The sequence below is a fragment of the Typopeltis vanoorti genome, chromosome 21 (genome assembly GCF_054136105.1).
Source record: "Typopeltis vanoorti isolate ZY-2024b chromosome 21, IOZ_Tvanoo_1.0, whole genome shotgun sequence".
Lineage (NCBI taxonomy): Eukaryota > Metazoa > Arthropoda > Arachnida > Uropygi > Thelyphonidae > Typopeltis > Typopeltis vanoorti.
Genome location: NC_143569.1, coordinates 38,580,147 through 38,597,739, shown reverse-complemented (window position 1 = coordinate 38,597,739; position 17,593 = coordinate 38,580,147). Strand labels below are relative to the sequence as shown.

General features: G+C 35.6%; 1 protein-coding gene across 1 annotated transcript in view; it reads left to right on the top strand.

Moving 5' to 3' along the window:
- LOC150094751 (uncharacterized) overlaps positions 1-17,593 on the top strand; it is a 127,695-nt gene that overhangs the window by 30,141 nt on the left and 79,961 nt on the right. Inside the window, exons 3-4 of the mRNA XM_090411019.1 lie at positions 3,244-3,321; positions 16,604-16,686. Of these exons, the coding sequence (XP_090267145.1) occupies positions 3,244-3,321; positions 16,604-16,686 (161 nt within the window). The remainder of the gene's footprint in view (positions 1-3,243; positions 3,322-16,603; positions 16,687-17,593) is intronic.

Genomic DNA, 17,593 nt, shown 5'->3' with positions numbered 1-17,593 from the left:
GTTACCACAGCCTATAAAGAATGCCAGACAAGAAAATCCCCAGCACCTGATGGTCTAGGGATAGAACTTTACTGCAATCCTGGGATTTTATTCTTCCCATTCTAGTTATACTATTTATTTCCTTTCTCTTGTCAGGACACATACCAAGTGAATTTGTAGCAAGCCATACTGTCTTCATTCCAAAACCTAATAGAGATTACACCTTAATCAGCAGCTAGACTTATTTCTCTGTCTCATACTAACTACAAGATATTTTTCCTCATTATCAATAACAGGCTCAGTGTGGGAATGAGATACATAATTAAAAGTACACAGCTGTATGGAGTTCCATGCTGAGCAGTAGAATTTAATCTGTTTATGCTATGTGATCTAATCCACTTAGTTAATATGAAAAAGCAGCCTATTGCAGTGCTATCAGTAGGCCTTACTCAAGCATTCGATAATGTGTGGCATCCCTTTCTGTTCCACATCCTCCAGTGGAACATTGGTGTAGGTAAAAAGCTGTTATCTGCTATCAAAGGAGCCTATGCCAATTCAATTACCCACCTCCTAGTTAATGGGTTCCTGTCAGACCCAGTCAAAATTCGAAAAGGAGTCAAGCAAGGTTGTCCACTGCTCTTTGCGTTGGTTCTTGAATCTTTCTTATAACGTCAACAATACACATGCTGTGTGAGGAATAACAGTTCCTTGATGATGTAGTGGGCACTTTGAAGGATAATGATTCCATATATATCTTTTTTTGGTATTTTGGAAAAATTCAGCGAGATCAGTGAATTAACTACTAATGCAGACAAGACAAAATTAAGTTTTTGGGAAGTGGGGTCTTGGAGGCATTCCTTTTGGACTAACCCCGTAAGAGAACCCCTCATTATACTTGGAATTCCCTTCTCCACCAATATTGCCAGTTCAAGAACTTTGAAACTTTAGAAGACTGGAAAATAGGGCCACTTTCCTCTTCTTCTAAAGCCATAGACTCAAAACCATACTCTTTCCTTCTCAGTTGTATGTAATAAATATGACAGGCATCACAGAAGCTGAAGAAAAGTAGTTTTGTTATTACATGACACCTCCAGGGAGTTCAAAGACTCATCGAGGGAGGGGCACCTACTCTACATCTCTCCGTTTCTATCACTCAATTCACCAACTACAGCAAACCACAACTACCATCATCATCTACACCAACACCATCTACTGCCCACCATCACCACCACTGGTATTTTTACAGAATCACAAACACCCATGCCCATGGCAGGATTCAAACCCGCAGACTTTTGACTGGAGAGCAAATATGCTAACCACTCGGCCAACCAGTTATATAGTAAGCCTGTGCAATTTTTTGGTCTAGCCGATACCAAGAAGTTAAAAAGGAATTTCTTTAACTGTCAAGGAAGTTAAGTATGCAGGATTTGGACTTCCAATCTTAAAATTCCTATTTAAGCAATGCAGCTTCAAAAATCCATAAAATATTGCAGACTCACACATGTGCAGACATTTTCCTCTACTACCTAGGTTTTCATCTTTCCCTTTTTTGGAGTAAATGATTATAAAGGTCCAAAAGCTGAGATTGTTCATGAATACTACACTGTGCTTAACTCTAACACTGCTAAAATACTCTGGCATTGACATTCTTTCCATTAAAAAAAAGCAAAATTTGATATAAAGAAATCTTTCATCTTTCGTTGCGAACTTCCACAGTTGGGTACCGACAACAACACTTTGTTTCATAACCTATTGAACTTCCAAGGATACCCTAACAGAGGGAATCTTGCTTGGATAATTGCATATGGCTGCCTTCCAGTCAATATCATCAAATAGGGGTATTTTAACATCGGAGATCCAATCTGTGACATCTGTTACTGATTGGAAACAGTAGAACATGCATTCTACAGCTGCCCTCTTGCCCTGTGCATTTGGAACAGATTATGTAATGTGTTGGGCATTCCATTACAACAGAACAGGTTATTTTTTTCAGTACCCACCACCTATCAGGAATGGGAAGAGAATTTTGATTTTTATAATTAATGAACTAAAATACCATTTATGGAAGGAAAGAAAGAAACATGGATTTGAAAACCAGCAATATGACATCCAAATGCTTTATGATATTGCATTCTGGAAATTCTATTGTTCAGTTTAGATGATCTTTATATTTAGAAGCATTCTAGAAGATATCAAATTTTTGACTAGATGTTCACCAGGGGAAGATAAAATTCTGTCTATTCTTGCTATGAGAGGTTTTTTAAATAGTTCCATCCTCTTAATTCATTGTGGTCTTATAGTCAATTGCAGGGCTAACTGGAGAGCAATCCCAGACAGAGAAGGATGACCAACTCAAGGCAAAAGGCTAACCATCTGGGATCAGTCATCTTTGTGCTTTAGTTTCAGTTGGTCTTTTGGTTGTTCATCTGTATGAGATTGGTGAAAAAGGAAAACTAATAGCCTTTGGCTATACGATGATATAAAAGAGCTGAGGCCTTTTCTCTATCTCCCATGCTATCTGTCTTTTCTTTCTCCTAATACTATCAGGATCAAGCATTCAGCTTAAGCCTGATAGTATTAGCCTAATCATAATAATTAATGCTGTATGAATATGAAATATTGTAAACACCTGACAGTGACCAAGGACAGACTTTGTCTTTGGTGAAAGGAAAAAACAAGGGGACAATTTTTTATCTGGAGAAAAGAAGATAGAAAACTGGAATTTCTTTCAAATATGAGCTACTATTTACAAAAAATCTTTAACATAGAACAATAATATTATGATTTTCAACAGAAAGCTGTTTAAAGTTGATAATTATTAAGTACTTACTAGATATTTTTAACTATTAGAACAGATATCTCTTAATATGAATAATTTCATGTATGATTTCTTATCAGAGCAGTATGAGATGCTTTCTTATGAGATAAACATTATTATTATGTGACACCTCCAGGGAGGCCAAAGACTCATCGAGGGAGAATGTGCCAACACCATCGAATGATTGAGTCCCTTCTAACTACTAACCACGCTCAAACTTGCTTAACTTTTTGTGAGCCATTAGTAGCAGAGGCTCTACCACAGTCATAAAAAAAATGCACATAAGGTTCATTTCATATGCAAAATGTACTTCGATGACTAGAAGGCTTGGAGGCAGTTGCTACAAGTATGATAGTTTCAGTGCTTCTTGATATAGGATATGGCTGTTTGGATTATAATTTTTTTATATATTTTGCTCAGTGCTTTATATTGTTTGTATTTTTCAGAAGACGAGTTGAAAGAGAAAAAATAGGAGCAGTTGGTGTTTCAAGTCTCTGGAATGCATCCCCAGAAAGACAACTAGAGTAAGTCATTGTTGATTTTGATTTTTTATAAACTAAATTTAAGATTTTCTATTTAGGAAAAGAATGAGGAGTGATGATGATTGATTGAAAAAGTAATTAGAGAAGAGAAAAAAAAAAGATTTACGTTTAGAACCTGTTCCTTTTGTTACTGAACTAGGGGATCCCTCTTCATTCTTTTGCCAAACTATCATTTCTGTCCATTCCCTCCATGTTACTTATTTTCACGCCATTACAAATTACTGTAGGATGAAATGAAGTGAGGAGATGCATACTGCTGCTTTTAGAGTTTCTGTGGTGTTATTTGCACATGCATTCACACTATAAGCCAAGTGAAGCTTTACTGTAGTTGCTGATCACTGGATTAATTTAAATATTAACTAGAAAATAAAAATTTAAATTAGACTTATTAATGATGCTGTTTTTCATTCTTTATGATGGATAGCTTAAGTAATTGCAAAGTACCAAAGTTCATGCTCTGTTGGAAAACCACAGTACTGTATTATATAAAACACAAACATGAGTATTGTTCTAAAATGTTTGATTGAATGCAGACAGTGACATATGCACGATTTTCTTAGGAACAACAGTGTTTGTTTTTCTATTAACTTTTCCACTATTTTCTATCATTCTGCTATCAGTTATCATCAAATTTATTATATCCTCAGTAGTGTACAAGCTGCATTTACACATAATCAATAAGTTTGCATCTTACTAACTTCCTATCACTAATTTTTCTCCATATTAGTCTGTTATAATAACATGTCTGTGTCCTGATGTTTTCAGATCTTCTGTTTATGTTCCTCTGAAACACTGTATCAGTCCACTTAGATCTTCCTCTGGGTCTTTTCCTTCCTAGCATCAAACACCTTTGACTAACATTTCCTCTGCCATTCTGTTTGTCACTGTATTACCTTAGGTTAGTGTTCTGCTCACACTTCTTCAATGCTAACAGTGTTAGGTTTTTATGAATATCATCTTTTTTTTAATGTGATTCTGCCTTTAATACATCTCACTCCTCCTCTTAATTTTTTCTTAACTCTCATTTTATTTTTTTAATATCACACTCACAAAGTAGAGGCCACAATGTCTGTAGCATATCAGCACTGTGTGTGTGTGTGGACAGGGGTTAAGAGAAAAAGCAATTGTTTATATTCTTTTTGAAAAATTGGAGATTGTAGTCTTTGGAGAATACTTCATGGAAAGACTGCTCTGCAGAACAAAGGCACATGGAATGAAAGATGAATGGTGGCAGTTCTGTGAATCAGCAATTCAACTATAAAAGTATGGTGGCAGCTGTTGCTCATGTTACTCTAGATATAATTTAACAGAAATGGAGAGAGGGGGGGGGGGAGAAGATGAACAACAGTTCCCATGGAAATATCTGTAGAAGAGAGATGCAGCAGAAACAGACCATGTGTGAGACATTGGTTAGAAGGCCTGTGAAAGATAGAAGATCATCATGTAGCTGGATGACTCTCTACTGGACAGCATCAAGAATTTTTAGTTTTTGGTGCACCACTCCAAATGTAGGAGCCATATTCCAGAATATAGGGAGGGAGGTATTTTAAATAGTTAAATAGCTGGACAGATAAAAACTATCTTCAGTGAAAAAGGATATCAAGTTTTTTCCTTAATTTTAATTTCATTGTTTTCAAAACATTAGTAATGTTTCAAAATATTTGTAAGGCTTAACAATCAAAACAAATTTCTCTTCTCAAACAGTTGTGACCCATGGATCAAAAAAAATGAAACTGTCTTCTTGACATGAACCCCCCCCCCCCCCCCATCTCCTGCTAAAAAACTTTGGATTTCACCAAACTAACTTCTTCCCAACAGAAACAATTTCATTTTTCTCATTAAATATTATTATTATTGAAAATTTAAATTTCGTAATTTTTTTTACTGTATATATGTTGGATTTGTTTAACTAAAATGTATTTAATAATTAAACAATATTATTTTTTAACAAGTTTGTAATTTATTGTAACAGAAATGTGAAAAAGTAAATACCTTTATAATTATTCATATTTGAATGAAATATGATTATAACTTCTTCCAAATCATCTTTGCCTCAGAGGAGATATATCAATGTCACTAAAATTTTAAAAGGGATACGTGGGTACTGAAATCTTGGGAAACACTGCCTAAGACAATACCAAAATAAGAGCAATAAGTCGATAGTTCGATGGTATCACTATTTTTGATATTGACCGCATGCAGGCTTGCTTTAGTATTGTTGGGTGGTTGCCAGTGAGTATAATGTAGAGTTAATGAAGAACAGGTGTTAGTTTAAAGGCACATATTTTCAGCATAGTTGGTCAGATACGATCAGGACCTGAAGCCTCTTTTGGTATGCAGGTTGATCAAGATTCTTCTAATGTCTTTCTAGCCAAAGGCTACAGGAAGCATGCATGACACTGTTCCTGGTAAAGATGAAGGGAATTTTCACGGGTTATCTCTTCAGGAGTTGAAAGAGAAGAATGGTGCCAGGAGTCAGGTTTATCCTTATGTAATATTGCAATTTTTGTCATTTGGGTGAGAGTCAGGAGTACAGATGGAAGAAATTGCATCCAGCAGCTTTTGCATTATACCAGAAGGCATAAATGGTTTTGATGTAGGAGCTGAGGTTCTAAATATGGTCATAACCCTGTTAATGATTGTGTTGTAGATGTTGTGGATGTTAAATCTGCCTTTGTCTATGTCCAATCTTTTAGTTAATAGGCAGTCATGCGAAGTAAGTGAACTATATGTTTATGATTTTATTTAGTTTGTTGGTTGATTAAAATGTTTCAGATATATAACTGTGATAGTGCATTGTTTAATTGATGTAAATAAACCATTTATTTACATCAGATATTCAAACAAAAATTTTGAAAAATTTTATCAGACAAAAAACTTATTGTGAATAGCTTGGTTTAAGGGAATACACCAACCTGTTTGGTCATTAATCTATACCATTAAAAGTTTTTCCATTTCCAAAATGAGATTATCAGGTTTACGACAACTATAGTATTAACTGGTTTTAGCACTTTTCACTTTACTAAGTCCTTTTTGTTTTTATCAACTGTAAACTGTAGTGTGAGGTAAGTTTAGCCTGTGGCCTATCTCCATGTTCAATTCACCATCTTCATTAAGTTTACTAATCTTAATCTTAGTATGTGATGTAATAGGTTTATGCATCTTCTTTTCACTGGAAGCAACAATACCCTTACTTGGAATTTTATCTACCATTATTAACAACAATGGAATAAAATAATAGTTATAAACTGTTCATCATTCACAGTGAAGCATCAAAAATCCAGAGAGATGTAACAAGAAATTACCTCATAAACAAACAGTTCACAAAAACTGCACATCAGTTGATAGATAAGAAAATCTTGGTGCTAAAACCACTGCAGAGTGGTTTTAGCACCAAGAGTGCTAAAACTAAAACAAGAATGCAGAGTCGTATAAATGGATATTGGTCATAGTTAAAAAGCATTGTAAAGCATGATATTACTATAGCATTGAGCCACTGTAGCTCAGTCGATATAGACAAAGTCCTTTGGTCGGAAAGATCTGGGTTCGATTTCCGTCCATGACGTGAGGAATCTTTATCTAGTCTCTTTCGACTAAAGGTGAGTTAGCCAGTCTCATATGGAGGTAGAGGGTTTTTTTCACCTGGAAACTTGGGTTTTTCGTCCCTCAGAACAGGCAAACCAGCCCCATGAACACACACAGATCTACAGTCATAAAATACATACTCAGTCTCTCATTTGGAGGGCTCAACCTATCCTAAGGAATGGGGAGGAAAGGGGCAGAACCCCATACAAAATAAATAACTGTATAGCATTCAGCTAAAAGTTCTTTCTCCAAATTTTCTGAAAATAATTCAATACACACACACACACACACACACACACACACACACACACACACACACACACACACACACACACACACACACAGGTAGTCCTCGACTTACAACGGGGTTCCGTTCCACCATCTCTGTTGTAAGTTGAGGACTTTTTTAATTCACATATCAAAAATGGTGCACTTACTTTAATTTGAAATTCCTTTAAATATTAGTTAACATAAACATAATCAAAAAACTTATTAAAGAAACCTGATATCAAAATTGGAGATGTTAATGTCAGCTCTTTGCTTTATGCGGATGATGTTATACTTCTAAATAAATCCGCTACAAGTCTGCAAGATTCTCTGACTAAATTGAATAGCTGTTGTAATAGATATGGTATGAAGGTCAGTAATAAAAAGACAAAGACAATGAAAATAGGCAGAATCATTGAAAATGTCAACTGTGTTGTGAATGGAGAACCTGTGGAACAAGTAAAACATTTCAGCTACTTAGGCGCAATTTTTACTGAAGATGGTAAACTAAATATAGAAATAGACAACAGAATCAGCAAAGCTGGTATCGTGGGAAGTCAATTGAATAAATTCATATGGAATAAGAAAGAAATTAGTCAGAACACTAAATTAGCTGTATACAAGACTGTGTTCAAACCAATTTTAACTTATGGATCTGAGAGCTGGGTCAGAAGTAAAACACTTGACCAAGGACTAGAGACCGCAGATATGAGAGTCCTGAGAAAGATTAGAGGCGTGAACAGATGGCATCAATGGCAATATCATATTAAAAATGAGGATATTAGGAAAGAACTTGACATTGTCAGCATCCAGGAATGCATTAGCAGAGCTAATCTCAGGTGGTATGGTCACTTAAATAGAATGGGAGAGGAAAGATTAGCAAAACAAGTGTTCTCTGCCAGGTTGGCAGGAAAACGAGCCAGAGGAAGACCAAGATATAGGTGGATTGATACGGTACAAAGTGCCTTAGACGATAGAAATATAAGATCTGATAATGTTGGAGTCTTGACAAGTAACAGACTGATTTGGAGGAAAATTGTAGATAGGAAGTTAGTAATGATGTAATTTTTTCATATAGTACTGTCATATCCTGTCATACCCCTTGAGGGTACATACTGTCATACCCCTTGAGGGTACATGGCAGGAATTTGATGATGATGATGATGATTAATTAAACTGGTGAGTAACTGTCACTCATTTGGATGATATGGTTATTTCTCATGATCAGGAGTAGTTTTTTTAATCAGAAAATTGGTTAACGTTGTCTGTTGGGGTTTTTCTTCATATATTTCACGATAGCATCTGACTGCTTCTTGTATTTGCTTTTTGACTTTGGCGAAGCGATCAGTATCTTGATCCATATTTTCAAGTAGCTAAAGTCCTTGATTTAGTTTAGAAAATACTTCAGCTAATCCTATTATAGTAAATTTTTTTAATGATTTCTCTTCTTCATTTTTTGTCATTATTCCTTTCTTCTTCTACAACTCTTTCATTTTGGAAAATCAAGTCTTGATCAGTCAGTTAACCTTCTTCGTGATCTGCTAATTCTTTTATATTGATAATATTGATTTCTAGATCCAGTTTTCTTGGAATTTCAACGATTTCTTCAATTTGTTTTAACATACTATGCTCATTGTACTCTTTGAGTGTCTCCTACGGTAGTAACTTCTTCCAAATTCCTCGCATACATTGTTCCGATACTTCTTTCCATGAGGTTCCAATGTTCTGGATACATTGGTTAATATCGTAATTTTTCCAAAAATTGCATAATGTTATAGCATCGTTGTCCATTGCTGTTATTGCTTGAGAAAATGTAGTTTTCAGATAATATGTCTTGAATTTAGCAATCATACCTTGATCCATAGGTTGAATCACAGCTGTTGTATTGGGCCGTAGATACATCACATTTATATTTTCATTCAAATAGTCAATGTGAAGAGGATGTCCTGGAGCATTGTCAAGCAGCAATAGAATTTTAAAAGGAGTGTTTTTTCAAGACACTAGGCATGTACTTCTGGAATAAAACAATTTAAAAACCAGTCTTTGAATAAAACAGTTGCCTTAGGATTACTTCTGTAGTAAACCAGCAACTTATTCTTGTCAATGTTTTTCAAAGCTCTGGGGTTTTGTGAATGGTAAACAAGAAATGGTTTTAATTTAAAACCAGCAGCATTTCCTCGAAAAAGCATAATCCTATCTTTAAATGCCTTAAAACCAGGCGCCGATATAGCTTCTCTGTGAATGTAAGTTCTTTCTGGTATTCTTTTCCAGAACAGTCCAGTTTCATCTATGTTAAAAATCTGCTCCAGCAATTAGCCTTCATCTTTTATCATCCCTTTCAGATTTTTCTTGAAAATTTCGGGAGTTTTAAAATCAGAACTAGAAACTTCTCCCGATATTCGTATGTTATGTAAACAGGCTGCGTGCTTTTGTTTGAATCAAACAGAGGAATATTCTTGTTGATTTGATCATCTATCCATATCATTAAAAGTTTCCCCATTTCATGAATTGGCCCTTCTCTTTTTTTCATTAAAATTGTGCATTTCATATTAACTGCCCCTTTAGCTGCCTCCATTATTCTTGATTTATCTTTTATAATTGTTGAAACAGTTGAATGCGATAGTTTTTCTTCTCATGCTATTTCATCGACTTTTTTTCCTTTGTCATATGCTTTAATGACCTTCATTTTAATATCTAAACTTAGAGCTTTCCTCACCTTTTTTATGTTGGAATTTTCATCAGTAGTATTACTTCTCTTACTGGACAAGATAGGGACATGAAATTACAACGAGAGAAATGAACACTTCAACTGCTGATTAGCAACTAATGTGCCAAAGGCTGTGATAAGTTAGAAGTGGGTGAATAATAGCAGCGGCTATTGCGTTTTGGTGATAGGCCTTGTTTGTCGACTAATGGTGATGCAGCAAAGTTAAATTAGAGAATTTTTAATAATAATTTTTGGCTGTTGTAAGTGCTAATCGTCGTAAGTTGAGGACTACCTGTACACACGCACACACATATATACAAGGCATGTTCAAAAAAAAGACCAAACTTGTGCTATAAAGATTTTATTGCTCATTTTACAACATTTTAAGCACTGTCCACTTCAAAGTAGTCCTGCTACTGGCAATACATGTTCCCAATGTTTCTTCCATTGTTCTGTGATGGCATTCATCTCTTATCGCATTTTCCTGAATCTCCTTTATGGTTCGGAAACGACGTCCTTTCAAAGTGGTTTTAAGTTTGCGAAATAGGAAAAAGTCTGTTGGGGCCAAGTCCAGAGAATAGGGTGGATGGGGCACAATGGATGTCTGATATTTTGCCATATAACTGCGGATTAGGAGCGACACATTGTCGTGGTGCAACATCCAAGTCTGGTTTTCCCACAATTCAGGCCTCTTCCTGCACACAGCATCCCTCAAACACGCTAAAACTTGCTGGTACAACTCTTTGTTTACCATCTGACATGTGGTACAAATTCATAACGGGCAATGCCTTTCCAGTCAAAAAAACACAACCAACAAACAACCCTTTCCCTATTGATTGGTTAAGCAATTGAAATTTCTATAAAATTTTTATCAAGTTTGCAGCAAAATTTCACACACATTGTTCTTCAAGCTCTTTCATTGTCACTTTGTCACTAATCTGATGAATAGCTTGTGCATGTGCTCACTTCAGCAGATGTAACGTGACCGCTAATGCTCATAGTAGAACTGGCCAAATGGCAATTTGTTGTCAAAACCTGCCGCTAGGTGTGCTCAGTAGCCACAGCATGTTCTCTGTGCTAGTTGGCGTGCTATTTAAGAAGTTTGGTCTTTTTTTTTTAATACACCTCGTGTGTGTGTGTGTATATGTATATATATTTCAGGCATTCAGGTGCAAACTTAACTGTTTGCTTGCTTGGGGTTAGGAGTAAAATAACCAAGTTTATAAAATTACTTGGTAACCCTAATATATATATATATATATATATATATATATATATATATATACATACACACACATATATACAGGGTGGTTCAAAATTCCACATACAATCTTTGGAGGGGGGGGGGTAGAGAACATCAAAATCAACCATATTCACATAGGAAAGCATGACTGGAAACGCCACCCGAAAGTGATAGATGGCGCTGTTCGCCAGTGCTCCAGGTGAGTAATTGGGGCTTCCTTATTCAAGCTTTCAATGTCATACGAAGAACATGCATCGTTTTACAAACGCTGAGATGGCAGACATGCACCTTGTTTACGGGTTAGCTGACGGTAATGGACGAGCCGCTGTACGAATGTATCGTGAAAGGTACCCAAACAGACATGTACCGCATCACCAAATGTTTGCGTATTTGCATCAGAATTTGTGTGACTGGATCATTCTGGGATCACAGGCATGATAGTGGGCAGCCATGATCGATGCGAAATCCCGCTATGAAAGAGGAGGTGTTGCATGTGATGGACAATAATCCAGAGACAATCACACGTGCCATTGCCTCTGCTATAGGAGTATCTTGATCCAGTGTATTGTGTGTTTTGCACTCTGAGTCCTTGCATCCATTTCATCTGCAACGGGTCCAGTTACTGATGGCCGAAGATTATCCTCAACGTGTGGAATTTGCCAGTAGTTTCTGCAGAAAAGTGCTGTAGACCTGAATTTTCCAACTTCTGTTTTGTTCACAGATGAATCTTCATTTACCTGTGAAGGGTCTTCAATCACCACAATGCTCATGTGTGGGCCCATGAGAACCCAAACACTGTCCAAACACATGCTGCACAACAGCGCTTCACCATTAATGTATGGGCAGGTATCGTTGCTGACTGTTTAGTCGGCCCATGCATGTTACCACCCCGACTGGACTCCCAGAAGTATTGGACCTTTCTGGAAGAGGTTCTGCCAGATTTACTGAACAATGTTCCAATGACTGTGCGTCGGCAGATGTTGGTTCCAACACGATGGGACTCCAGCCCATTTTGGCATTTCTGTGCATCAGTATTTGGACAGGTCCTTTGGGGCTCGATTTATTGGGCATGGTGGATCCGTCGCATGGCCGTCATGCTCACCTGATTTATCGAGCATTGATTTCTTTCTGTAGGAGACACTTAAAGCCATAGTGTACGAAACGCCTGTTACCTCTGACATGCACCTCATGGCAAGAATCGCCATCGCTGCTGCTAATATCCGGGAAACTCCAGGTATTTTCGAAAATGTGCGGCAATCAATGTGTCGTCGGTGTCTGGCATGCATCATAATGGTAGTAACTTTGAGCACCTGATGTGAAACCATATTATGTATCCAACTACTATTGAACTGTTCAGTTACCCCTAATAAAGTTTTTTACACTACTTACTGCCTTGTGTTATTTCTGTATCTTTGTGTCCCTGTTAGTACCTTCCGGTGGCGTTTCCGGTCATGCTTTCCTATGTGAATTGGAAATCATGACATCCAAATGGTTGATTTGGATGTTCTCTACTCCCCTCAGAGTTTGTACGTGGAATTTTGAACCACCCTGTGTGTGTGTGTGTGTGTGTATTCTTGATCTTCTACTCGGTTGTAATGATACATTTTAAAGAATAAATTTTAAATAACTTTAAACCGAGATAAAATATTAAATTTTAATGATACAACTAGTTTCAGCCTTTTACAGGCTTCTTCAGGTATCCACTAAAGGTAGAACACAGTAATAAAAAATTGAAGTTACAAAAGACTGAGAATTACAGGCAAAAAATGCAATACATGATTGACACAAAAACGTTGTATTTTTCAAGGCGTTCTATCTAACGTGCTATTGTTTGTTGCATATGTGCTTGCAGGTTCTCGTGAGCGCCAGTATTGAACAACTGCAGTATGGCTATCAGGGATGTTATAACTCAAATTGCTGTTCAAATGTTCAGGATTAAGTAGGATTTTTCTGGACTCTACGATTTTCCTTTCAAACTCATCACTACAGCGAAAAATGTTTTCGAAATCCCAGTAAACTGAATGACTCTGTAGATCATCATGAGGGTTATTAGAGAAAAGAACATGACTGGATAGCGCAGAGGCATGTGATCTTTTATAGGAGATGTCTCTTATGCTCCTCAATACGCAGTTCAACAGATTTGTTAGTCTGTCCAAAATAAGGAATATTACAGTTGCACCATAACTTGCAAACACCTGGAAATAATAATAATAAGCGAGATCATGCACGCGCTCTGTTCTTTGTTTAATATAATTGGAATCAGTTGATTATAGTTTGTAACATTTTTTTACTTTTTAGTGCCTTACATCAGTCATGTACCCTGAAGATGCCAACAGCCAAAATAATATTCCTTATTTTGGACAGACTAACAAATCTGTTGAACTGCATATTGAGGAGCATAAGAGAGACCTCCTATAAAAGATCACATGCCTCTGCGCTATCCAGTCCTGTTCTTTTCTCTAATAACCCTCATGATGATCTACAGTCATTCAGTTTGCTGGAATAAATCCGAAAACATTTTTCGCTGTAGTGATGAGTTTGAAAGGAAAATCATGGAGTCCAGAGAAAACATTTTTTGCTGTAGTGATGAGTTTGAAAGGAAAATCATGGAGTCCAGAGAAATCCTCCTTAATCCTGAACATTTGAACAGCAATTTGAGTTATAACATCCCTGATAGCCATACTGCAGTTGTTCAGTACTGGCGCTCACGAGCCCCTGCAAGCACGCATGCAACAAACAATAGCACGTTAGATAGAACGACTTGAAAAATGCAACGTTTTTGTGTCAGTCATGTATTGCATTTTTTGTCTGTAATTCTCAGTTTTTTGTAACTTCAATTTTTTATTACTGTGTTCTACCTTTAGTGGATACCTGAAGAAGGCTGTAAAAGGCTGAAACTAGTTGTATCATTAAAATTTAATATTTTATCTTGGTTTAAAGTCATTTAAAATTTATTCTTTAAAAAAAAAAAATATATATATATAGAGAGAGAGAGATACATTTTCTGCTTTTCTATTTAGATCTCCAGCAAGGACCAACCTTTTCTTTAGGCTAGCTGCCTTCAATAATGACTTGGGAAAAATTTCTCTACTTTTATCCTTAGTAGAACCTTCTGTGGAACCACATACACAAATAAGTCTGATTGTCCATCTCCTCATTTTGATCTCTGTGATAGGCCAGTAATATTGTTGCTACTTTCTCCACCCTTCAGCTGTTGTATTAGACACCACACTTATTAACTATAATGATTTATGATATGTTTATTAATGATTCCAGCCCTGAATAGAATTCAGTATGTTAAAAAACGTTTAATTTTCTTGACCAAAAAGCTCTGGAATGACTTTTAATGGGATTATATTGATCAAGTGCATATAATAAACAACTATGTTGTACCAACTAGTTTCACCAACTAAGGCTGTTGGCATCTTCAGGGTACATAACTGATGTAAGGCACTAAAAAGTAAAAAACTGTTACAAACTATAATCATCCAATTCCAATTATATTAAACAAAGAACAGAGCGTGTGCAATACATGCATAGAGCGTGCATGATCTCACTTGTTATTATTTAGGAATGTTCTATAGTTGGCACTGTAAGTTCTGGCGAGTTAAGAGATCTAATAAGGGTCTTCCAGATCACGGGTAAGATTAGTCCTTGGTTCCTGTTAAGGTTTTGTATACAGCAGGTAACTGTTGTGGCCTCTTTAAAAATTCGGGAGTGGAAGTCCTCCTCTATGTAAAGAATTGTGCTTCTTTCCCACTCTATGGTATGGTTCGTTCTTGAGAAATGAAATCGGAATATAATTGGAATCGGTTGATTATAGTTTGTAACAGTTTTTTACTTTTTAGTGCCTTACATCAGTTATGTACCCTGAAGATGCCAACAGCCGTAGTTGGTATAACATAGTTGTTTATTATATGCACTTGATCAATATAATCCCATTAAAAGTCATTCCAGAATTCAGTACTTCATTGTCTGTAAATCTTCCATGATAAGCAATAACCTCTATCCTTTTCCCTATTTGATACGTCCATTCTGATTCCCACCAAAAAAGAGAGATTGTCAGTAAAATAGAAAAGCAAATGATAGTCTTAATTCTCTATTTTATGTTCATAGAATATTTTCCAACATAAATTGTCCTGTTTTCAATATATTTTCTCCACTGTGTAACATTTTTTAAAGCTGGCAAAGTTGAAACTCTTCAGGTTGTCAACCATTTTCTTACCACTACTTTGACCTATTTGTCATTTTCAAAATGGATACTCTTGAGACGTGCCTTCGGTATTGAGGAAATAATTAGAAACCTAGTAAGGCTGGTCTACAACTTCTAATGCCATTTCTACGATGGATGTTGTAGTGAACAAAGTTGTGGAACATGAAACTCTTCAGGTTGTCAACCATTTTCTTACCACTACTTTGACCTATTTGTCATTTTCAAAATGGATACTCTTGAGATGTGCCTTCAGTATTGAGGAAATAATTAGAAACCTAGTAAGGCTGGTCTACAACTTCTAGTTGTAGTGAACAAAGCTGTGGAACATCCTATCTGCATCCTGTGCTTGGCACCATCAGGATTCTGGTAGTTACTACTACAGGTCTGAAAAGCTTGATCCATGGCTGAAGAAAAAATATTGAAAGGAGATGATTATCTGGAGAATAAAGTAGAGATTTCATACCATCCTTTTTATTTTACTTACATCTCTTTTGAGTGAGGAAACTACAATGGAGACATTACATTTAGAGCAACCTTGATATCAGGAACATCTTCATAAAGCTAAGACTTGGAAATCGCCATGATATGCAAAGTTTAACTTGTTGCTTTGATCAGAGGGTATCATAAATTTATTATAATTTTCTTCATTTAATAAATTAGCCCACAAGCTTTTCTTTAAGTTTATTCATTTATTAGTATATATAAGAACACGCAATTCAAATATACTTCAGAATCAAGATTTATGTTTATGATTTTGAAAATCATGAAATGCTAAACTTATTAATTTAATAACTTTATTAAATATCGCATTTTTCCTTAGAAAAATAAGACGTAAGATTATTTTTATAAAATTTTTAAATTCTATTTTAGGCTTTACTTAATTATTTCATCTTTTTAATATGTAATCAACTCTTACTATTGTAGACACCACAATAAACTTGTGGTGTCTACATAATTTGTCTCATAAACAAACTACCAAAAAGTCCTGACTGAAGCATCATAAAAATTCTTCTCTTCTAAAGAAAACTTACTCTAGCAAACTGTCCATTATAATAAACTAGTGCTGTGGTTCCTACTGTGTTCTCTAATCAGAGTTAACTTTATATTAAATGTACTAATAATTTTTTAAAAATATTTCATTACTTAAATGCATTGTATTAGACAAATTCTGCATTCTCTAAGTACTACCACATTTCTTGCTTATCAGATTGGTTATTTTACAGTATTTTCTCCCCCTTTCCCCATTTAGTTCTGATGAAAATGACACTGATATGGAAGAGAATTTGAAAAGGAAGAAAGCAAATTCCGAATCATCAGCTTCTTGTAGTGAAAGTGAGGATTTTTCATTATTATTATTTATAATTTTTATGTAAGTATACTTATGTAGTGATCATATATATTGCTTTAATGGTTTATTCCAACACAAAAGTAAGAGGGAAAAAAACACTTTCTTACCAGTGTTTTGCCTCCAGTTCTCAAAGTTAGAGCAGTCAATATATGATTATAAAGGTGCACATTGCAGAAATAGGTAAGAGCATGACATATGCAAACAAATGTCCTAATGCTGTTACAGTCTGAAATTTTCAGCAGTGTCTTGCAGCAAAATTGTTTCAATAATTTTTATTTTTTATAACCCTGGTGAGAAGTGATAGGATGACCTCTGTTAAGTATTCACTCATATGGTGATAAGTGCTTTGCTAGCTTTTGTGTCCTTACAGAAACCTGATGTTCATTCTTTTACAATAAGATTGCTACTTAGATACTTTTGCAAGTTTGGTGATATTGGCCTTCCAGATGAAACATTGTTGGTCACTTCACTGGATAATTCTTTGATGTTCCATTTTATCACCGTCCTAATCTCAATAATCAGCATTTCTTGTTGTTACTGCATAATTAAAACCTTGAGTGAGATATTATCTTTAGAAGTAAACCTTGTCATTTGTTCTCTTGTAAAGCAACTTCTATTTTTTTCATTATTTTTGTTTACTTTATCAAGTTCTGGTAGGTAGTTCCTGTCTGTTTTTGGAGTTAGACTTGACTGGTTCTTTTATAAATTCTTAGTGCTTAAAAGGATCTATCACGAAATTGAAGACATAGTTATGTGTTCAATGCTTTGTCCTCTATGTTGACTTTTTCTATTAAATCATTTGAGGGGGAAAGTAATCCCCCCCCCCGAATCACTGAAATCCTCCCTGTAGCTGTGTTACATTACATCTGTGTAATACAGTTTGGAGTTTAG